The sequence below is a fragment of the Cebus imitator genome, unplaced genomic scaffold, assembly GCF_001604975.1.
Source record: "Cebus imitator isolate Cc_AM_T3 unplaced genomic scaffold, Cebus_imitator-1.0 Scaffold205, whole genome shotgun sequence".
NCBI classification, from domain to species: Eukaryota; Metazoa; Chordata; class Mammalia; order Primates; family Cebidae; genus Cebus; species Cebus imitator.
The window spans coordinates 1,897,829-1,922,302 of record NW_016107520.1 but is presented as its reverse complement, the minus strand read 5'-3'; the positions used below and the strand labels follow the sequence as shown (position 1 = coordinate 1,922,302).

General features: G+C 40.5%; 2 protein-coding genes across 3 annotated transcripts in view; both read right to left on the bottom strand.

The window, feature by feature from the left end:
- Window positions 1-7,267: 7,267 nt before the first annotated feature.
- UGT3A2 (UDP glycosyltransferase family 3 member A2) overlaps window positions 7,268-24,474 on the bottom strand; it is a 30,508-nt gene continuing 13,301 nt past the window's right edge. The window contains exons 5-8 of one of the 2 annotated variants that reach the window (XM_017548262.2): window positions 18,429-18,660; window positions 16,717-16,936; window positions 15,529-15,811; window positions 7,268-7,577 (exon numbers count right to left, since the gene is read on the bottom strand). In XM_017548262.2, coding sequence (XP_017403751.1) covers window positions 15,535-15,811; window positions 16,717-16,936; window positions 18,429-18,660 — 729 coding nt within the window. In that variant the 3' untranslated portion in view covers window positions 7,268-7,577; window positions 15,529-15,534. Of the gene's footprint in view, window positions 7,578-14,853; window positions 15,812-16,716; window positions 16,937-18,428; window positions 18,661-24,474 lie in introns of those variants that run through there. The other variant, XM_037745610.1, reaches the window with a different exon arrangement.
- On the bottom strand, window positions 12,908-14,309 carry LOC108317633 (protein AF1q-like). Its single transcript, XM_017548263.2, has one exon. The coding sequence runs from the start codon at window positions 14,164-14,166 to the stop codon at window positions 13,894-13,896; it is 273 nt and encodes a 90-aa protein (XP_017403752.1). The 5' UTR covers window positions 14,167-14,309; the 3' UTR covers window positions 12,908-13,893.

Sequence of the window (24,474 nt, the reverse complement as noted above, 5' to 3'; positions counted from 1 at the left end):
TTACAGGCATGTACAACCACACCTAGCTAATTTTTGTATTTTCAGTAGAGATGGAGTTTTGCAATGTTACCCAGGCTGGTCTCGAACTCTTGACCTGGTGATGTGCTCACCTTGGCCTTCAAAGTGCTGGTTACAGGAGTGAGCTACAGGAGTGGTTACAAAGTTGCAGGAGTGAGCCATCATGTCTGGTCTATTATTTTTTTTTACCTTTTGATTATGGCCATTCTTGTAGGAGCAAGGTGGTATCACATTGTGGTTTTGATTTACATTAGTGACACTGGGCATTTTTCCATATGCTTGTTGGCCATTTGTATATCTTCTTTTGAGAATTTTCTGTTGGTGTCCTTAGCCCACTTTCTGATGGGACTGTTTGTTTTTTTTTCTCGCTAATTTTTTGAGTTCCTTGTAGATGATGGATATTAGCCCTTTGTCAGATATATAAATTGCAGATTTTCTTCCACTCTGTGGGTTGTCTGTTTAATCTGCTGATTGTTTCTTTTGCTGTGCAAAAGCTTTTTGGGCTTAATTAGGACCCATCTATTAATCTTTGTTTTTGTTGCATTTGCTTTTGGGTTCTTGATCATGAAGTCTTTGCCTAAGCCAACATCCAGAAGGGTTTTTTCGACATTATCTTCTAGAATTTTTATAGTGTCATGTCTTGATTTAAGCCCTTGATCCATCTTGAGTTGCTTTTTGTGTAAGATGGGAGATGAGGATCCAGTTTCATTCTTCGTCATGTGGCTTGCCAATTATCTCAGTACCAGTTATTGAACAGGTACCTTTTGTTTTGTTTGCTTTGTTGAATACCAGTTGACTGTAAGTATTTGGATTCATTTCTGAGTTCTCCATTGTGTTCCACTGGTCTATATGTCTATTTTTACACCAGTGTCATGTTGTTTTGGTGACTATGGCCTTATAGTATAGTTTGAAGTCAGGTAATGTAATGTCTCAGGATTTGTTCTTTTTGCTTAGTCTTGCTTTGGCTACGTGGCTCTTTTTTTGTTCCATATACATTTTAGGACTTTTTTCTTGTCTGTGAAAAGTGCTGGTGGTATTTTGATGAAAATTGCATTGAATTTGTAGACTGTTTTTGGCAGAATGGTCATTTTCACAATATTGATTCTACTCATCCATGAGCATGAAATGTGTTTCCATCTGTTTGTACCATCTGTGTTTTCTTTCAGCAGTGTTGTCTGGTTTTCCTTGTAGAGGTCTTTCACCTGCTTGGTTGAGTATATTCCTAAGTACTTTTTTTTTGCAGCTATTATAAAATGGGTGAGTGCTTGCTTTGATTCTCAGTTTCCTAGCTGTTCGAGTATAGCAGGGCTACTGATTTGTGTACATTAACTTTGTATCCTGAAACTTTTCTGAATTCATTTACCAATTCTAGGAGCTTTTTGGATGAGACATGAGGGTTTTCTAGGTATACGATCATGTCATCAGCAAACAGGAACAGTTTGACTTCCTTTTCACTGATTTGGATGCCCTTTATTTCTTTCTCTTGTCTCATTGCTCTGGCTAGGACTTCCAGCAATATGTTGCCTGGAAGTGGTGAAAGCAGGCATCCTTGTTTTATTCCAGTTCTCAGGGAGAATGCTTTCAACTTTTTCCTGTTTATTATAATGTTGGCTGTGAGTTTGTCATGCATGGCTTTTATTAGCTTAATGTATGTCCCTTGTATGCCAATTTTCCTGAGGATTTTCATCATAAAGGGATGCTAGATTTTGTCAAATGCTTTTTTCTGCGTTGTTTGAGATGATCATGTGATTTTTGTTCTGTTTATGTGGTATATCACATTTATTGACTTACAGATGTTAAATCATCCCTGCATCCCTGGTGTGAATCCTACTTGATAATGGTGGATTCCCTTTTTGATATGCTGTTGTATTCACTTAGCTTGTATTTTGCCGAGGATTTTTGCATCTCTATGTTTATCAGAGATACTGGCTGTAGTTTTCTTTCTTTGCTATATCCTGTCTTGATTTTGTTATTAGGGTAATACTGGCTTCATAGAATTATTTAGGAAGGATTCTTTCTTTCCATACCTTTTAGAATAATAACAATAAGATTGGTACCAATCCTTTGAATGTCTGATAGAATTCAGCTGTGAATCTCTCTGGTCCTGGCTTTTTCTTTTTNTTTTTGGCCTTAATTACCATTGCAGTTTTACTGCTTGTTATTTGTATATTCAGAATTGCTATATTTTTCTGGTTCAATGTAGGAGGGTTGTATATATTTAGGAACTTATTCATCTCCTCTAGATTTTATAGTTTATGTCTGTAAAGGTGTTTATAGTAGCCTTGAATGGTTTTTTACATTTCTGTGGTATCCTTTGATTATCTGCTGTTTTGTTTCTAATTGAGCTTATTTGGTTTTTCTCTCATCTTTTCCTGGTTAATCTTGCTAATGGCCTATCAATTTTATTCATCTCTTCAAAGAACCAACTTTTTGCTTTATCTTTTGTATTTTTTGTTTGTTTCAATTTCATTTAGTTCTGCTCTAATCTTGGTGTTTTTTTTTTTTTTTCTTCTTCTTCTGGGTTTGGGTTTGGTTTGTTTTTGTTTCTCTAGCTCCATGAGGTATGAAGTTACATTGTCTGTTTGTCCTCTTTCAGACTTTTTGATGTAGCATTGAATGCTATGAATTTTCCTCTTAGCACTGCCTTTACTGTATTCCAGGGATTTTGATAGGTTGTGTCATTATTATCATTCACTTCAAAGAATTTTTTTAACTTCCATCTTGATTTTTTCATTGTTGACCCAATGATTATTCAGAAGCAGGTTAATTGATTTCCATGTTTTTCATGGTTTTCAGGGTTCCTTTTGGAGTGGATTTCCAATATTCTTCACTGTGGTCTGAAAGAGTACTTGCTATAATTTTAATTTTTTTAAGATTTGTTGAGATTTGTATTGTGGCCTATCATATGATCTGTCCTGGAGACTTTTCCATGTGCTATTGAATAAAATGTGTATTTTGCAGTTGTTGGGTACAATTTTGTAAATATCTGTTGTTTATTTGTTCCAGGGTATAGTTTAAGTCCATTGTTTCTTTGTTGACTTTCTGTTTTGATGACCTGTCTAGTGCTGTCAGCGGAGTACTTAAGTCCCCCACTATTATTGTGTTACTGTATATCCTATTTCTTAGGTCTAGTAGTAATTATTTCATAAATTTGGGAGCTCCAGTGTTAGGTGCATATTGTCAGGCCTCCAAGTCCAAGCCTGGCCATTTTAGCCTTGGTGACTCACACGTACACCTCTGGATGGTCCCCAGGAGCCAGGAAGTCTAAAATCACCAAAAGTAACCAGGTGGCCACCGAAAGAAGTGAAGCAAGTTGTTCCTGCGTCAACTAATTGCTCTCCCCATGCAATTTGCAACCATTGTTCCTGTTCAGCCTTACAAAAATTTCTCCCACTCCTGTAACTATGTAATTTATCACACCCTCCCCTTTGATTGTAATTGATACCTCCCACCATTATGATCATTCCTGATTATTTTAAATGACACTTATCCTTGTGATCATGCATCCTGTGATGCCCTTCCCCTCCCCAAGATAGATTACCACCTTTAGCTGACCATTTGCCCCAGCCTATATAACCAATCCCCTCTCCTATCCCCTTTGCCTAACTCCTTTCTCAGACTTCGCCCACTTGCACCCAAGCGTGAAATAAATGGTCTTGTTGCCCACACAAAGCCTGCCTGGTGGTCTCTTTATGAAAACGACGTGCCTGACACATATATATTTAGGATTGTGATATTTTCCTGTTGAACTAATCCTTTTATAATTATATAATGTGCCTATTTGTCTTTTTTAACTGCTATTGCTTTAAAGTCCATTTTGTCTCATACAAAAATAGCTACTCCTGCTCACTGTTGGTCTATTTGTATAGAATATCTTTTTCTACTCCTTTACCTTAAGTTTCTGTGAATCTTTATGTGTGAGGTGAGTCTCTTGAAGACACCAGATGTTTGGTGGGTGAATTTTTATCCATTCTGCCATTCTGTGTCTTTTAAGTGGAGCATTTAGGCCATTTACATTAAATGTTAATATTGAAATGTGAGATACCATTCTATTTATTCATTGTCTGTATACCTTAGTTTTCTTATTTTTCTTTTCATTGTGTTGTTTAAGGAGATTCTATTTTGATGTATTTCAAAGATTTGTTTCAAGATTTACAGCTTCTTTTAGAATACAAAGGACATAATCTCTTGAGACCTCCATGACCCTGCCCACCACTCGATCCCTCCTATTTTACCACAGCAGATGCACTCTTGAAATTGCCACCTCCTGGCTGGAGGCCAACCATCACAAAACCATCGCATTTAACAAAAATACAGTCAAGGACCCTCACAGAGTCCACTTCACTCCCCTGCTGTCTCCACTGGAGCAGGTGCTGGTATCACATCACAGGACTCTGAAGACACTTGCCAGTACCAGTATGGAGGCTAGTAGCTCTCTTCAGTGGCTAGATCCAGAAGAGAAATATCAATCACTGCAGTCTGGCTCTCAGGAAGCCCCATCCCTAGGAGAAAGGGGAGAATACCATATCAAGGGAAAACACTGTGGGAAAAAAGAACGTGAACAGCAGCCCTTGAGTCCTAGATCTTCCCTCTACCATAGTTTACCCAAATGAGAAAGAACCAGAAAAACAATTCTATTATGTGACAAAATAAGGCTCTTTTACACTCCCAAAAGATCACACTAGTTGATGAGCAATGGATCCAAACCAAGATGAAAATCTCAGAATTACCAGAAAAAGAATTCAGAAAGTTGACTATTAAGCCAATCAAGCAGACACCAGAGAAAAGTGAAACCCAACTTAAAGCAATCAAAAAATGATACAAGATATGAGTGGAAAAATCTCCAGTGAAATAAATAGCATAAATAAAAACAATCACAACTTCTGGAAATGAAGGACACAATAATTGCAAAATGCACTGGAAAGTCTTAGCAAGAGAATCAAATAAGTAGAAGAAATAACTTCAGAGCTCAAAGACAAGACTTTCAAATTAACCCAACCCAACAAAGACAAAAGAAAAAGAAATTAAAAAGATGAACAAAGCCTACAAGAAGTTTTGGATTATGTTAAATGACCAAAACTAAGAATAATTGGTGTTCCCCAGGAAGAAGAGAAATCTAAAGACGTGAAAAACATATTTGAGGGAATAATTGAGGAAAACATCTCCAGCCTTGGCAGAGATCTAGACATCCAACTACAAGAAGATTAAAAAACACCTGGGAAATATACCACAAAAAGATCATCACCTAGGCACATAGTCATCATGTTATCTAAAATCAAGATAATGGAAAGAATCTTAAGAGTTGTGAGGATAAAGCACCAGGTAACCTATAAAGGAAAATCTATCAGATGACCCAATTTCTCAGCAGAAACCGTGCAAGCTATTAGAAGGGATTGGGGTCCTATCTTTAGCTTCCTGAAACAAAACAATTTTCAGCCAAGAACTCTGTATCCAGAGAAACTACACTTCATAAATGAATGAAAGATAAAGTCTTTTTCAGACAAATAAATGCTGAGAGAATTCACCACTACCAAGTCAGCACTGCAAAAACTATCATATTTATTTTAATGCTAACTTTGTCCCAGATTTGAGTTGTTGTAGCCTCACAAAACGGACCCCTGTGGTTTTTTGTTAGGTATGTTAAGATCCTTATTCTGTTTTTAAGCACTTTCTTACTTTCTAGTCAGAAAAAAAGCTCTAGGCTCTGAAGTGTACAGATACACAAATATATTTACATCTATTTATATATCTTTTTAAAAACCATGAGTTCATACTAACAACTCAAGTTCCATTATTTCAATTCAACACCACAGGGTTTGTTTCTTTCTTTCTATATTGTGTCTTCTTTCTGACAGTGAGCAACCTGACTCCTGACATCTTCAATATATCTACACATTTGCTCAATCCTATAATCAGAACACAGTGCCAAATTTTCTAACTCATGCCACTGGTAGAACCAAACCTACTTCTATTTAATGAGGTATGGAGAATAGTCAATTCATAGAGACAGAAAGTAGAATGTAGAATGCAGACTACCAGGGGCTAGGGGGAAGAAGTAAGGGGAGTTATTGTTTAATAGGTAAAGAGCTTCCATTTGGGATGATGAAACAGTTCCGAAGATAGATAGTAGTGATGGCTGTAATCAATAAGACTCTATGCAATGCCACTGAATTGTGCACTTTTCAATGATTGAAGTAGTAAATTCTATGTAAGGCATATTTTATCCTGATTTAAACAACACTACAACACTGGTTAGGCTTCAAGATTTATTTGTAGTTGTTTTTGTCTTTAGACTGGGGAAAGATAGATAGATAGATAGATAGATAGATAGATAGATAGATAGACTCAAAATCTACATATATTACTTATCTTCTTTTTAAGTAAGATTATATTATTTTTTTAAATATAGCCAATTTATTTTTATTTTTATTCCATTTAGTCTCCATTCTTGTTCATTTAAGCTTAAAACTATGTAAAATAATAACATAATTATGGATGTCAAACCTATCTAGAAAGGAAATGTCACTTCCTCCCCAATCCCTTCTCTGTTTCCACCCAGCCCCTGGAGATAACCAGTCTCATTCTTTTCTAATTTATCCTTCCTTATTTCCTTTTGCAAAAATAAGCAGATACACAGAAGATATTATATATTCTTTCACAGGATAAACCACTCCTAGAGCCCACAACACCTCACTCTGTAGAAATCTTTCTAATTCTTTTACATGGCTGTATAGAATTCAATTGTGTGGTTGCACCATGGTTTCTTCAACTAACCTTCTATGTGTGGGCATTTCAGTTGTTCCTCATATTTTTCAATGTATGGTAAATAATGCTGCAATAAGCAGACGTATTTGGATCTTGTTGAAGGTATATCTTCAAGAAAAATTCCTAGATGTGAGAATCCTGAGTCAAAAGATAAATGCATGTGTTGTGTAGTTTTGTTAAACATTGCCAAGTTCTCCTCCATAAGGTTTTATCATTTTGTTTCCCCACCAGCAATGCTGACAGAGCCTGTATCCTCGCAGCCTCATCACAGAGGGTTACTAAATCTTTGTAATTTTTGCCAATCTGATGAAAAACAGTATCCCAATGTAGTTTTAACTTGCCTTCCTCTCAAAGTGAGCAAAGGCAAGCATCGTTTCACGTGTTTAAGGGTCACTTATGTGATGTGTGTGTGCACAGGAGACATGCGTGTGTGTAGATTTTATGCTCTTAGATTTTGCCTTTTTTTTTCAAATTTCTTCTCATTTGTTAGTCTATTGGGGTATTTGAATAATGCTAGTGTTGAGAATCCTCAAACAAGAGTACAATTGCAGTTAGATAAGCAGAGTGTCCAGAAAACAGATGGTCTCTGTCCTCCGTGAGCTTGGAAGCTGTGGAAAGCAGATTTGATTGGACCATCCAAATGTCTACTTCATCTCACTTGTAAGGCCCAGCAGAGTTCAGCATCGGGCCTGAGGAAGCAAAATCCAGCAAGATTTTGAAATGAGGTCTGGTAGGCTGCTTCCTCATCAGAGTCACACCATAGCAAGATCGCACCTCTTCCACCCTTACACACCCTAAAACAGAACACAATAGAATAGAACAGACCCACCAGAGTTTAGTTATTTTCTCTTGCTTAACCCCAACAACTTTTTTATGGAGAAGTTGGCAGGGAGAAGCCTGGGGAGCTCCCAGTGACCCTCACCTTCCTGACTCCCCACCCCCATCAAAGGAATGAGGCAACCACCAGGCGTCTCTCCCCACCCTCCTGGAGGAGAGAAGGCATCCATGCCAGCCTGCGGTGGCAAAGAAAAGAGAAGGCCTGCACCGAGCCAGGCCTGAGACCCTGGGAGCCCCCAGAGACTCCAGCAGGCTCTGGGACATGGCAGTTGGTGAGGTGGGCATTCCCTTGGACTCAGGGACCCACAAAGCTCTGGTGGCTGCTCCAGCTGAGACACAGTGGCAAGGAGCCTGGCTCCCTGCCCATTTTTCACTTCGGATTTTCACTGATGCTTTTCCCTCAATTTTAAGAATCTTCTATGTGGTAGGGTGGAATGGGAGCTCAGCAGTAACCTGAGGCACTTGAAAGGGAATAAGAAAAAGAGTCTCAGATGATCCCTGCGGTCTCTGAGTGAGAACCAACATGACATGTGGGACCTGACCAAGAGGGAGAGCTCCTTTTCAAAGGGCAGATATGGAGAAAGCCCAGGGAAATCTCGCACAGCATGGTGAGTGTGGTTGTTTGCTAAGAGGTAATGCAGACTCAAACTTCTAGCTGGATGGTGCAATTAGAGGTAAGGTTAAGGTCTCCAGGTGCCCACCAGAGACCAGTGGTCCTATACTGCTGTCAAGCTAAAAGGAGGAAAGAGAGAAAAATGAAACTGACAATGTCAGGAAGTTTTAGGATGAACACAGTGACTGAAGGTGCTTGTCTGCTTTCGATGAGGGTTTTTGTGCCATTTTGTGTGCCAGTGACTGTGGTTCCTATCCCCTGAGTGCATTATTACAGGCACTGGCACGCTGGCTGCTCTGGTACAGAGCATCACTGCTGCCTGAGAAGCTATGCCCCTCACAGCCAAGAATTTGAGCCATAACAATGGGACATATCCACTCCTGCCTGTCACCTAAGCTCCCCAAGTCCCAGAGGGTTATTCAACAAAAGCCGAACTGCATACTGAGTGCAGAATTGCACATTGCTTTGTTAATTCTGGGTTTGATACAAAACATCCTATTGCAATGTAACAGCCCAATATGACTGGTCAAAAAGACCTTCAGGGCATGAATACTAACAATGGACTGTTGCAGGCTGAATGCCAAGGCCACTTGGCATTTCTTGATTTACAGATGGCTCTGGGAAACTACAAGCAGTTGAAGCCTCTTGTAGTTTCCCAGATATACTTTACAGATGGCCAGCCAGTGAATGGTCATCTCTTGACTTATACTGGACATAGATGGTCTCTCCCCACCCACCCGGAGGAGAGAAGGCATCCATGCCAGCCTGGATAGGCCAACTTCACAGAGTGGCGATGGCCATGCCAGCCACCCCTGCTACCATATCTTAATACATATTTTTTGACCCATCATTTCTGTTTCCTAAGAGCTTCACTATCAGATCAGGAAAATGGCCACTGAGTGACTGAACTATTAAAGGACCTCTATGTGGAGAGCAAAGACTACAGCCAGTTCGCTGCCTAAAAGGGGGAAATATCTGTCACTTGTGTGGATGCTGGAACTACCATGGCCACCGATGAAAAGAATTTGTATCATCTTTTTGCATACACTGCAGGACTTCACTCTGACCAAGGAATGGTCTGCTAGTGGGATAGGACCCTTATCTGACTAAGGCAGTAAGGACACTAAACACTGCGCTCCAGTACCAGGGAAGCACAGCCCTGAGCGCATGTTGGGGAATGCTGGGCTTGGTGAGGCTGGAGGTGGATCAGGCAGCTGCTTGATGAGGCTGCACCTGTGAAATCCCAATCACTGTATTCTCAACCATTCTTCTCCCTTTCTCCCTTTAGAGTGCACTTCCCAGGGGTGGCTTGTGGTTCGGGCCTCCATAGTACCCCAGACAGGGCTCGTGAAATCTAACCTGGAGGTTAGGTTTCCCCTGTTAACTTCCATATATGGAAATTCATAGAGTAATGCATGGGACCAAGGAATACCACAGTGCACAGGTTCCTCTACTGGCTCCAGGGACATCTGATCTTTCTAGTCAGGCGAGTGGTGTTTTCAGACACGTCAAGTTTTTACAGGATGTTTCCTCCCTTTCTGGACTGGAAGACAGAGGCTGAAAGGCCTGAGTTAAGCAAAAAGGACAGTGGGTTCCAAAGAGGTAGTAGACTCTGGACTGGGTGCTGTATCAACTGAGCCCAACTCCTATCCAATAGGTAGGGAACACGAGACACTCCAGAAGGGGTAGAAGTGGGGCACCAACCTGTTGTTCTATTTTCTCCACAAACACATGGCAGCAGAGGCCTGGAAGCACAATGCCTTCTTTATGTCCTCCCAAGCTGTGGTCACCATGGGTGATAGGGGTTGGATCTGTGTCCCCACCAAATCTTATGTTGAAATGTAAACCCCAGTGTTGGAGGCACAGCCCAATGGGAGGTGTTTGGGTCTGGGGGGAGGATCCCTCAAGGCTTGGCGCTGGCCTCGCGGTAGTGAGTGAGGTCTCACAAGATCTGGTTGTTGTAAAGTGTGGCACCTCCCGCCGACCCTCTCGCTCCTGCTTTGGCCACGTGAAGTGCCTGCTCCCACTTCAACTTCCACCCTGAGTGAAAGCTTCCTGAGGCTTCCCCAGAAGCAGATGTTGATGCCATATTTCCTGTAAAATCTGCAGAATCATGAGCCAATTACATTTTTCCCTTGTAAGTTGCCCAGTGTGAGGTTTTCCTTCATAGTGATGCAGGAATGGACTAATGCCATGGATCAACAAATGAAGTGTTGGACTGGCCATCCTGGATCTTATTCTGTCGCAGACCACAGTGGTCCTCTCATCCTGCCAGTGGCAAATGACACCAGCATTCCTAACACCATAGGGCAAACCAACAGGCACCAAGCCCTGGCTTGCCAAGTAAGGATCTGGCACTTGCCTCATGAAAGGAAACCAGAGGTGCCCCATTTTAACTTAACTGGCCTAAGGTGGCAAAACGTCATAAGCACAATTAGTAAAACCGTGGTGGGCTAATAGTTTGACACACTACTTTCTTGTTTTCTTTTTTCTTTTTTTTTTTTTTTTTTTTTTTTTGGTGTTTTTTTGTTTTTGTTTTTGTTTTGAGATGGAGTCTTACTGTCGCCCAGGGGCTAGAGTGCAGTGGCATGATCTCTACTCACTGCAACCTCTGCCTCCCAGGTTCAAGTGATTTTTGTGCCTCAGCCTCCCAAGTAGCTGGGATTACAGACCCGCACCACCACGCCCGGCTAATTTTGTATTTTTAGTAGAGACAGGTTTTCGCCCTGTTGACCAGGCTGGTTTTGAACTCCTGACCTCTAGTGATCCACCAGCCTCAGCCTCCCACAGTGCTGAGATTACCGGTGTGAGCCACCACGCCCAGCCCAACACACTACTTTCATTTGATTACATTAAAGATAAGTGTCCCAATGGCAATGATGAACACAAGGACTGCAACAATGCTGGCCTTCTAAAGGGACTTTATAAACAATAGTGTAAGGGTGAAACTGAGCTCATGCAACATGACTTAGCTGTGAATGGCTGTGCCTCCATACCCATGAGTAGGCCACTGAACAATAAAATGGGAGAAAGCATGCTATGTACACCCGAGAGCTACATATTTCTCTATGGGCAGTCTGAGGGTGACCAAAAAATAAATGAGATGGGCAATGTCTGTGCCTGAGAAGCTAGTGGATGGTAGGGTCCTGCGTGCTGGGGGTGCCCATATAAACCACTCCTGGGAATGAGACACATCACTGGGCCAGCAGCCTAAAGCTGTACACCAGGACACCTAGAGCTATATCAGAAAGAATAACTGACTCGAGGTTTATGTTCTTTATGAGATCTTCGATAGCATGCATAGGAGTCAGCTCTCCTAAAGAAATAATCATAAACCTGTCCCTGACCATAGCAGATATTGCTTCCTTTACTGCTTCCTTCACTTTGGTAGCTTTGAACTCTCCTGGGAAGATTATTTTAGACAACACAGTTGCTCTAGACTGCCTTTTAGCCCAACTGGGAAGAGTGTATGCAACTGCCAATACCTCCTGCTGTACCTGGATGAACAGCTCAGGCATTGCTCAAACACAGGTAGAGCAGACCTGATTGCAAACAGTGGGGCCACTGAAAGAATCTTCTCTGAGCCCTTTAGCAACTTCTAACCTAGATCCCATGGATCCCAGGGATCCCAGGCCAGGTTACTTCCCAGGCAGGCCTGCTCATCCTCCTTGTAGTAGTAGTCCACTTGGCCCTGGTGAACAGTATTGTAGCTATGGTTTGCAGGTCACAAGAATAATGGAGAGTATACTGGATCTGCAACATCTGGATATAGGGAGGGTCTGGCTAAAACAGCCAGGGCTCTGTTTCAGTTCCCCCAAAACAGGAGGTCCTTCAATACTGTAGCCCAGTATGTCATGCTGTTCCTGCAGTATAAAACCAGGGTGGGCTGCTTCCCCATGTGCTTCAGCTGTGGTGCAAATGAGGCACAGGCAGATGAGACGCCATCCACCCTGGGGAAGTCCCTGAGCCTTGGGGCGTCAGCTGGCAATGAATCCTAGACTTCTGCAGTCCCCTGCTGCCAATCTGTAAATAATAGGCCCTCTTCATCTAACTTGTATGTATAGAAATGATCTGCCTCACTAGACTCAGAAAAACTGGGAACCAGCACACAGCAAGCCTGCTTCACAAGCACAATATTTACAGACTCATTAGCTCTCCATAAAAACTGGCAACAGGAGTTCAGGAGATAGCTCTGCTACAATCTGGTGTTTCATCTCTTGGGCAGCTATGGGTTCTGTAGGTCTTATGTGCTCTTCTTGTTTTTCTTTATCACACATGCAGCATTTCATTACATGCAGATTGTGGAGGGCCCAGAAGGGGAAAGTCCCAGTGGTGTGCTCCTTCCTCCATCCCGATATCAACCTACATATTTTCTAAGCCTTAATGCTAGTCAAAAGGGAGGAGATTAGCGCAGAGTGGGTAGGCTTCACAAGGAAACAGTAAACGTGAATGCTAAGATTAATTCTAGCACCCAGTCGTAAGCCTAAAGTCTCCATTCTCACATACCGGTGGGGACATTTTGATGCGGATACATACCTCCTACTCATTAGTACAAAATCCTTTGCACTGAGAACTTCAGAGCCACACTGACTGAAAAGAGTCAATTTGCAAATCATGTTTTCACAGAACACTAAATAGGATGTCTTTTATCCTTCTTTTTTTGAGAGGTGGCAATTTGAATGTCTTTATTAAATAAATGAGTAAATGGCAGCACAAATCGGCAACAATAATTTTGGAAGGATTGAGGACAAGATGTAGAGTCAGGATGTAATTGTTTATTTCAGTGTCTCCGTGCAGGTGAAGAACTTTGCCCACTGATCAGTATTACATATTGCAAATGCAGGAGTAAGGCTAAAATACTAAGGACTTATGCAGTTCGGAAGATTGAATTGAAACCTTAAAAACTATCATAATAGCAAGAATGCATATTAAGCTTTGATATCTTTCTTTAGCTAGAATTTTCAACCCACAGGAGCAAGGTTGTAAAGTGAGTAGGCCTGAAGAAGGGACACTCTTTTGAGAAAAGAAATTAGCTACTTCTAAAATGATTCAATTATTTTCCCTATTTTCATTTTCCATAATGTATTATTTCCTCTGGTTTTATACTTCTAACTACCCCCTTGATTCCTCTGAGGAAAAATATTACAAGAAAGCAGGATCAAACAAGGAAGAGACTTATCATCTTAGCCTTTTAGAAATACTGTTTCATAGCAGATAATCTCAAATTAAAAGTTCCAAGGTTTTCATCACTCCTTGAAGAAATATTTGAGTTTACTGGCCTGGAGCAGGAAATTAGGAAGGTGTAAGCAATCTCTGAAGCTGATTAAAATGGACTAAAAAATCAGTCTTCCATTTTGCACTACTATACTATCAGGTATCCACAATCAGGCCTAGTTTCTGGAGTTAATATTTGGGGGGAAAAGGAGGAATCCCTGTGACCCAGGACCCCATGCTTGAATCATTTACTTTATGACTGGAGGGCTTTTGAGAGAAATGGAGTTGATAGATAAATAAATACATACATACAACTCAACTCTGGCAGATTCATCAGCACTACCAACACAATAGAGAACAAGATTAAAATGGGAAAAGAGTGGAAAGGAAGGGGCTTGAGAGGAAAGACAATGAGGGCAAGGTGGTGGGAGAGAGAAGTCTTAGCCTTAGAGCAAGTCCGATTCGAAGGAGTGGATGCTGGCAATGGGAGCTCTCCAGAAGTTGAAGGTGCTGTACTCAAGGAGGGCATCACCTTCAGGGTTTTTCTCCTGCTTTGCTCCAGTTGCTTGCCCGATCATTTTGTCAACGCTGCTGTCCTTGATCTTGTACGTGGATGTATCTGACAGACCCAGGCCTTCCAGCTCCAACAGATCCAGTTCTGGGATGGGCATCCTCCAGAAAAAAAAGGAGCTATACTGGCTGCTCACAGGGTCCCTCATAGCTTCCTGTTATCAATCAATTACTGGTGTGTTCCAAAGATGGAGGGAGTGCCTCGGGGGTTCAGGGATCTGCACCGGGCTGGAGAAATACAAAGCTGTTGGGGCTTGGACGGCTTTGTTTTCTCACTCCCTTTCCCTCTTCAGTGACTCGTCTTTTATCCTTCTTATATGACTTAAGGTTCAGCGCCCACTGGTTGGTGGCAATGGTCCCTCAAGGGATAACACACAGTCCTGTCTTGCTGTCCTTGGAACCAGAGCTACAACTGCCTTCCCCCTTCTCATGTACATGGATCTGGGGCTCCATGATTGAAATCATCTGCTCTGGCTGCCTACCTCGCTGTCCCCATCACACTTAGAAAGTCATTGAAGACAACTGAGTGCTTCCTCAAGACCAGCCAGAGACTAACCAGGAAACAGAAGTGTTTCTTTGTCAGCATGCCCATGATTACTTGCTGCTTAAGTGCATGTATATAGGCCAAGACTAAAGAGAAAAACATTCTGGTTCGACAGGTCAAGCATTCTGGAGGATTTTTGGCCACTTTTCCCATTCTTGAGATGCTACAGCTTGACTAACCCTCCTCCCACGTCCAGCCGCCTTCCTCCTGGCCAGTTGCCAGTGTACAAACCTGCCCCATTCCCTGATAGCCTTGAGTAGCCAGATGACAGAATTCTTGGTCCATCATTTAGTGAGGCTGTGGAGAGATAAGTCTGTAAAATTTTACTTTTCAGGAAATCTGGAAACCTGTGGTCTCCATGCCTGATCAGCAAAGGAGTTCTCTGTGGGCACCAGACACAGGGACCCAGTGTGGAGGCCTGCAAGTGTGTCTGGCCCTGAACTCACAAGCATAGCGCAGGCTTCCTGAGCATTGACGAGAATATGCGGGAGAAGCAAACACAAACTGAAAGAATATGCAAGGTGTCTTTCTCAGATGTTACTCTGTGACCGATGGTAGGGGCAGGAGTGATGGAAAGAGACTGAGAAGATCTGGACATGGAGGCTGGAACGGCCAGGGTGTGATTCAGAGAGGCAGAGACGCATGAGAAGGAAGGTGAATTTTAAGGCTGGAAATCTGAGAGTCAGTGGTCCAAGTCACTCAGAGACAGAATCACAGCACAGCCCTCGCTGATGGCAAATAAAGGAGGACAAGAGGACTGGAAAGAATTCTGCTAAGAGGCAGGAGCTACTGAGGAGAAATTTGTAGCAAAATTAGCAAGTGGAGATGATGATTTTTGTCCGTTTTTCCCGTTCTTCAAGAAAACAGGAGCTAACTAGAAGGACTGGAGAACAGGACTGCCAAAACTAGTGGGAAGCCCCCTAGAAACGGTGACATCGCCCACCAAACAGACCTGCCAAGGCTGTACCTGGCCTTATGTCTCCTTCACCTTTCTGGCCCCACGCAGCCACCAGACAGCCATGCCCAGCAGCCCCCTACAAAGCCACAGAGTGCCCAGAGTGAGCCCCAGCAGAAACGCAAAAACATCGAGCAGGTATTGTTCATGCCAGGGCTGCTGGAAGACATAGGGCTTGAGGTGTGCTGCCCCACCTGTTTGGAGAACATGGTCAATCCAGCCCACTAGCCGCTGCGCGGGGCTGAGAGGGTGGGAACGCAGGATGATGCTGGCAGCCACTGCTGCAGATTTGTACCTGTTGGGAGAGACAGAGAGGGGCATTACTAATGTGACCTTGCAAGAGTTAGAATGTGTGATCCATTCTATATGATGCACTAAAGACTGAGTTTCAAGGAAATTTTGTTGGCCTGGCTTTGCAATAATCTATCTGGGTTCCCTTGAAACATTTAATCATGACACCTACGTGCAAAGATCCATGTTTAATGCTAAAAGTCTTAAAACTACGGAAGGGCGCGGTAATCTCAGCACTTTGGGAGGCTGAGACAGGTGGACCACAAGGTCAGGAGTTTGAGACCAGCCTGACAAACATGGTGAAACCCCATCTCTACTAAAAATGCAAAAATTAACCAGGCATGGTGGCGCATGCCTGTAATCCCAGCTACTCAGGAGACTGAGGCAGGAGAATCGCTTGAACCCGGGAAGCAGAGGTTGCAGTGAGCCGAAGCCACTGAACTCCAGCCTGGGTGACAGAGCAAGACTCTGTCTTTAAAAAACAAAAAAAAATTTTTTAAGTCTTAAACTACAAAAAAGTAACTAAGTCCACAAGTAGTCTTATGATGTAGCCTAGGAAAATTCTGTAAATGTAATTACTATATGTATACATGGAGCATCTAGATTGTGCCAATCTCTAAATGGGGTGACAAACCTAACCCTGGGGAATATCAGGCACAGGCTTCACATTTCCCCAAAATGAAAAGGTAGGAAATGATTCTTAGCATCTAACTTAAATGCTCTCACTCTCAGAGGACACAGGTCAGCTGTTGGCATCACACACATATCATTCCATGTCCTAGAAAATACAGTTTTAATCTAAAGTAAAACAAAACCAACCAAACAACAACAACAAAAAGATTCCCATAGTGCCCTTAATGTTTTTGCCTTCACTCATCATTATGACCACAACCCCAGAGAGCTGCATACCTCTTGTCTTCCATGATTTGTTTCATCTTCAGAGCCAGTGTCTCTGCCTTGAGCTTCTTTAACGGAATAGAGACACCAAACTTTTTGGCTTCTACTCGGATCATGTTTTCAGGCTGGTCTCCAAAGACAGGGATCCCCACCATGGGCACACCATGCTGGATGGCCTCCATTATGCTATTCTGCCCACCATGAGTGACAAATAGACGGATGCTGGGGTGAGCTGTTGTAAATAAGAAAGAGGGTGGGGCATTTCAGGATGAAACTTTCAAAACATCAGACAGAAATGAAGGGCATAAGAAAATGCCAAGGGGATCTAGTGGTGTGGTGGAGCCATTGCATCTAATGACTGTGCTTGGGACACATCCAAGGTTACAGTTCCAAGATACAGGATTCCAAGCATTGCTATCTTATGGAAACATCTCTCCTCAGCCAGAAACTCAGCTAAAGCTTAGAATTGAGTGAATTCTATAGAGAAGAGTGTTGAGCAAGCCATACATCTCTATCTGTCCATCCATTCTTCATTCTCTCTGTCCTCCCTGTGCCTCTCTGTTTCCCTCACCTCTATTCTGTGTGTCCCTCTCTGTTTTTACCTCCTTTGTCTATGTTGAGCCCTCTTTTACCCACTGACAGCTAATTTCCCTTTTCTTGTATTCCTGACATAATCATTGACATCACAACTCATGTGTCACTTATAAAACTTGTATTGATTGTATGGTATCCTCAATTATAAAATAAGCCCCTTGAAAGTAGACTGGATCCTTCAGCCCCTGTATTTACAGTTCCTGTCTTTCCATGCTGGCATTACTTAGAGCTAACTAAAGAGGCTGTTGATAACGACAAACACGTCTCAACCTGGGTCACTCAACTGCAGTGTGCATCACACTCCTTGTCTCTTCTTTGAAGTGGAAGGCATGTGCCCCGCCCCAGAATTTTAAAAACTATATTTACAGAAGTAGGACCAGGAATCTACAACTTAAATTGCCCAGATTCTTTTGAGCCATAATCTTGGTTGTGAACTTCTGCTCTAGTCAGTGGCCATGGCAGTGTGGTGCCTTTAAGCAGTAGCACTGGGCACAGAGAAAACCTGTTGAGGGCAAGGGAGCTCTCTGGTTCCAAACAACTCAGTAGACAAAATCACCAACTGTGAAGTTGCCAAGCTTGGCACACAGGTATGTTGACACATCCTAAAGACATCACTGGCATTAATGATGTGATGATAGAAGTTGCTCAGACCCTTAGTAAATTAAGAGGATGTGTCCACATTTATGTGTGGATGTGTGCTTCTGTGGGTGCATGTGGCCAAAGTGGTGCTCACGAACTCATTAAAGAGAGTGGCAACTCTCCCAACCCCCAGTATATACATTCAGAGTTGATAGGTTGTCTTGAATTTTGTTTGGGTGACATTGTCCAAGACCAAATGGAGTAGAGTTAAAGAGACTTGACAGGAATATCACATAGGGCTACAGACATCAGGCCTGGCATAGAAAAGATTGACGGAAAGATGGCTGTTTTGGCGTCTGATCCCAATGGAAGTAAAGGCTGGTTTCCCAAGAACTCTAGCTGGCTGCTACTTTTCTGTCCACTGAGCCTCACCTGTACCTTTCAATAGCTCCTTCTGAGGTTGGTACAAATGTCCAGCTAAAAGTCAGAGCCCCGATGAGCCTCAAAGACAGGTCAGTGTAAGGAGAGGAGCAGACCTGGGCAGCTCTTACCCAGGAGGTCACTCTGAGGAAGCCAGTCCACAATTTTCACATTTGCAGTCAGGTGGACATCTTTGGGCAAATGAGAACACTGACACTTCCATATCACCCCTTGGGGTAGGTGGGCAAAGGCATTGTTCATCTCCTCGAAGATTTCCTGATTCTGACAGGTGTTCACCATGGAGCCCAAGGCCACAAGGACAAAACCAGAGTCCCCAAACTTGGCAATGAAGTTTTCCAATTCCTGGAGAAAGATCACCAAGGTAAAGAGGTGACAAAATTGTTGGTGAAAGCTTAGTTGACCACAAAATGAAAGTCAGATTATTTACTAACACAGTGCCTTGTCCTCACTGTCCCAAAGCTATTATCATAGCTCCTAGTATAGCTCAATATTAGCTGCATTGTGGTCATGTGTTGGTGGGAACATCTTTCTTCCTTGAAACCCTGACCCTAGTATCAGGGCCTTTCTTGATCTTCCACCCATTATAGGCCCAGGGAGTCACAGGAGTTTTCCAAGGTCACACTAGATGTAATAGCATCTGGAAGAGCATTGGTAGGTACAGGTTCCAACATGAGGAGTGGGACTTCAAAATAATTGTTTTCAGGAAGTCCAGTGAAATTCAAGATAACATGGAGAAGAAGTTCAGAATCCCATCGGATAAATTTAGCGAAGAGATTGAAAGAATTAAAAATTAAAAAGTAGAAATTCTGGAGTTGAAAATGCAATTGACATATTGAAGAATGCATCAGAGTCTCTTAATAAAAGAATTGATCAAGCGGAAGAAAGAATAAAAGAGCTTAGACAATATAGATATAAATAGAAGCAACAAAAACTTAGTGGACTGGGAGATAAAGTGTAGAATTTTTATTACTGTTCTTTTTTGCTTATTAGTTTGTTTCTTTTTGCAATCAAAGTTAAGTTGTCATCAGTTTAAAATCATGGTTTATAAGATGTTACTCGCAAGCCTTGTAGTAACCTCAAATCACAAAACCTACAACAGACAGATTAAAAAAAACTGTGAGAAATTAAAACATACAACCCAGAGAAAATCATTTTCACTAAAAGGAAGAAAAGAAGAAAGAGAAGATCACAAAACAATCAGAAAACAAATAACAAAATGGCAGCAATAAGACCTTCCTTACAAATAATAACATTGAATGTAAATGGACTAAACTCTCTAATCAAAACAGAGTGACTGAATGAATAAAAAGAGAGAACTTAACATTGTTGCCTCCAAGAAACACACTGCCTATAAAAACACATAGACTGAAAATAAATGGATAGAAAAATATATTCCATGCAAGTGGAAACCAAGAAAAAAGAAGGAGTAGCTATACTTACATCAGATAAAATAGATATCCAGACAAAAACCATGAAAACAGACAAAGGTTATTATATAATTTTTAAAAGGTTGATTCAATATGCACATGTAACAATTATAAACATATAGGCACTCGAAATTGGAGCACCCAGACATATAAAGAAAACATTATTAGAGGTAAAGAGAGAGGTAGACCCCAATAAAATAACAGATGGAAAATGTAACACTTTCAGCATTCGACACATCATCCAGACAGAAAATCAACAAAGAAACATTAAACTTAATCTGAACTACAGATTAAATGAACCTAATAATATTTGTAGAAATTTTCTTCCAATGACTGTAAAAAAGGCATTTTTCTCCTCAGCACATGGACCATATTTAAGCATAAACCATGCATTAGGCCATAAAACAACTCTTAAGAAATTCAAAATATTGAAATTATATGAAGTATCTTTTTAGACCACAATGGAGTAAAGCTATAAGTCAATAAAAAGAAGAACTCTGTATACTACACAAGTGCATGGAAAATAAGCAATATGCTCCTGATTGAACAGGTCAATGAAGAAATTAAGAAGAAAATTCAAAAAAATTATTGAAACAAATGATAATGAAAATACAACATATCAAAACCTATGAGATACAGTGAAAATACTAAGAGAAAAATTTACAGCTATAAGTGCCACATCAAAAGAGTGAAAGCCTTCAAATAAACAATTTAAGGATGCATCTTAAAGAATTGGAAAATCAAGAGCAAACTATACCCAAAATTAATAGAAGAAAGAAATAATAAAGATTACAGCATGACATTTAAAATTTAAAAATATAAAAGATGAATGAAATGAAAAGTTTGTTTTTTGAAAAGATAAACAAAATAGACAAACCTTTAGCCAAAAGAGAGAAAATCCAAATAAATAAAATCAGAGCTAAAAAAGAGACATCACAACTGATGCTACAGAAATTCAAAAAATCTTTAGAGACATCTATGAACAACTATATGCCGATAAATTGGAAAACCTAGAAGAAATCAGTATGTTCCTAAACAGATACAGCTCACCAAGATCAATCCATGAAGAAATGAACCTGAACAGACCATAACAAGTAATGAGACTGAAGTTGTAATAAAAAGTCTCCTAGCAAAGAAAAGCCTAGGACCCAATGGCATCAATGCTGAATTTTACCAAACATTGAAAGAACTAATACCAATCCTACTCAGACAATTCTAAAAAACATAGAAGAGAAGGGAATACAAGCCCTGTATTACCTTTATACCAAAACTAGACAGATACACATCGGAAAAAGGAAACTATGGGCTAATATCTCTGATAAACATTGAGGCAAAAATCCTCAACAAAATACTAGCAAATCAAAATCAATAACACATTAAATAGATCATTCATCATGACCAAGGGGGATTTATACCAGGAATGCAAGGATAGTTCAACATATGCAAATCACTTAATGTGATTCATCATATCAACAGAATGAAGGGAAAAAAAATGATCATTTCAATTGATGCTGAAAAAGCATTCGATAAAATTCAAAGTCCTTTCATGATAAAAACCCTCAAAAAACTGAGTATAGAAGGAACATACCTCAAACACTATAAAAGTCATATATGACAGACCCAAAGCTAGTATCACACTGAATGGGGAAAAACTGAACACCTTTTCTCTAACTTGACAAGGATACTGACTTTCACCACTGTTATTCAACATAGCACTGGAAGTTCTAGCTACAGCAATCAGAAAAGATAAAGAAATAAAGGGCAGTTAAAATGGAAAAGAAGAAGTTAAATTATCCTAGTTTGCAGATGATATAATCTTATATTTGGAAAAACTTAAAGACTCTACTGAAAAAATCGTTAGAACTGATCAACAAATTCAGTAAAGTTGCAGGATACAAAATCAACATACATATATTAGTAGCATTTCTATATACAAACAGTGAATAATCTGAAAAAGAAATAAAGAAAGTAATGCCCACAATCAAAATAAAATACTTAGGAGTAAAGTTAAACAAAGACGTAAAAGATATCTACAGCGAAAACTATAAAGCATTGATGCAATTAATCAAAGAGGATATTTTTAAAAATGGAAAGCTATTCCACGTTCATGCACTGGAAGAATCAATATTGTTAAAATGTCCATACTACCCAAAGCAATCTACAGATTCAACCCAATCTCTATCAAAATACCAATCACATCCTTCACAGAAGGAGAAAAAATAATCCTAAAATTTATATGGAGCCACAAAAGACCCAGAATAGCCAAAACCAACCTGAGCAAAAAGAACAAAACTGGAAAAATCACATTACCTGACTTCAAGTTATACTACAAGCCTATAATAACCAAAACAGTATGGTACTAGCATAAAAGCAGACACATAGACCAACAGAACAGAATGGATAACCCAGTAGTAAATTCATACATCTGCAGTGAACTCATTTTTGACAAGGGTGCCAAGAACATAAGGACAATCTCTTCAATGAATGATGCCAAAAAAAAAAAAAAACCTAGATATTTATACACAGACAAATAAAACTAGACCTCTATATCTCATCATACAAAAAACAAACAAAATGTATTAAAGACTTAAATCTAACACTTTGGGAAGCCGAGGCAGGTGGATCACCTGAGGTCAGGAGTTCGAGACCAGCCTGACCAACATGGTGAAACCCCGTCTCTACTAAAATTACAAAAAATTAGGTGGATGTGGTGGCAAGTGCTACCTGGTGGCAGGTGGCAGTAGCTAGTTTAATCCCAGCTACTCAGGAGGCTGAGGCAAAGAATCACTTGAATCCAGGAGGCAGAGGTTGCAGTGAGCTAAGGCTGCACTATTGCACTCCAGCCTAGGCAACAAGAGCAAAACTCCATCTCAAAAAAAAAAAAAAAAAAAAAAAAGAAAGAAAAAGAAAAGAAAAATACTTAACTCTAAGGACTCAAGCTATAAACTACTAAAAGAAAACATTGGGGAAACGCTCCAGGATGTTGATCTGGGCAAAGATTTCTTTTTTTGGTGTAATACCTCTAAAGCACAGACAACCAAAGCAAAAATGGACAAATGAGATTATATTAAGTTAGAAGGCTTCTATACAACAAAGGAAATGATCAACAAAGGGAAGAGATAACCCATGGAATGGAAAAAAAATGTGCAAATTCTTCTTCTGACAGGGATTAATAACCAGAATACCTAAAAGCTGAAACAACTCTATAAGAAAAAAAATCTAATAACATGATTTAAAAATAAGCAAAAGATCTGAATAGACATTTTTGAAAAGACGTACAAATGGCAAACAGACATATAAAAGGTTTGCTCAACATCAATGATTATCAGAGAAATGCAGACCAAAACTACAATGTGATGGCTTTCATCCAAAAGACAGGCAATATAACAAATGTGGAAAAAGAAAACTCGTACACTGTTTGTGGGAATTTAAATCAGCACAACCACTATGGAGAGCAGTTTAGAGGCTCATTGAAAAATTAAAAATAGAACTACCATATGATTCAGCAATCTCACTGCTAGGTATATACCCAAAAGAAAAGAAGTCACTATATTGAAGAGATATCTGCAATTCCATGTTTATTGCAGCACTATTCGCAATAGCCAAGATATAGAATCAATCTAAATGTCCAACATCAGATGAATGAATAAAGAAAATATAGTATATGTACAGAATAGGGTACTCATTAGCCATAAAAAAGAAAGGGATCCTGTCATTTGCAACAACATTATAGCACATTATAGCGCAACAGGGTGACTACAGTCAACAAAAATTTATGATACATTTTCAAGTAACTAAAAGACTATCATTGGAATGTTCATAGCATAAAAAAATGATTAATGCCTTGAGGTGGTGGATCACACAGAATTCAAGAAAAATCAGTAACGCTCTGTCCCAAAAGCAGACCTGGGCAGCTTATAGCATAAAGTCCCCTTGGTAGCACTTAACAAAGTTAGTGTTGTGAAAGGAAAATAAATCTCAGGATCCTTAAATTGTTATGCCAAAGAGAAAAGTCAAGCTGGAAACTGCATCAGGCAAAACTGCCTCCCATTCCATTCCTAAATATGGTAGCTACAAATATTTTTTTTAAAAAAAGCTGCATACCTCCTTCACCATTTGCCCAAAAGAAAATTCCTTGTGGACAAAGAGCAGACGGAACTCAAAAGCATCCCTCTGCTCACCTGAGACAAATATATGTCAGCTTGCTTCCTTTGCCCTATTGTTTCACTAAGCCAGACTAAGGTATAAGTGACTATATCTGTAAATTGTGCATTCAGTGAAAGGCTAATCAGAGACTCCAAAAAATGCAACTGTTTGTCTCTTGTCTGCCTGTGACCTAGAATCCCCCTCTCCTGCTTTTCCAAACCAAACCAACGTTTATCTTACACATATTGATGGTTGTCTCATGTCTCGCTAAAATGTCTAAAACCAGCCTGTGCCCTGACCATGTTGGGCACATGTCGTTAGGGCCTCCTGAAGATGTCATGGGTGCATCCTTAACCTTGTCAAATAAAGTTTCTAAATTGTTAAGACCAGTGCCATATATTTTGGGCTCACAGTATCTAATGTCTTAATTTTGTGTTGAGCACAATTTTGTCAATTCTTACTTCCAAATATTTCTTTCAACTCTGATTCTGATTCTCTCTGCCCTATAAGAGCTCACTCCAGCTCCCAACCCATCATTCTATCAAGTGGTTCAGCCCCTGCTGGATTCCAGCCAGCATACCAC

Excerpts from the sequence above, each read along its gene's own strand:
- LOC108317633 (XM_017548263.2), bottom strand. The coding sequence starts at position 14,166 with ATGAGGGACCCTGTGAGCAGCCAGTATAGCTCCTTTTTTTTCTGGAGG.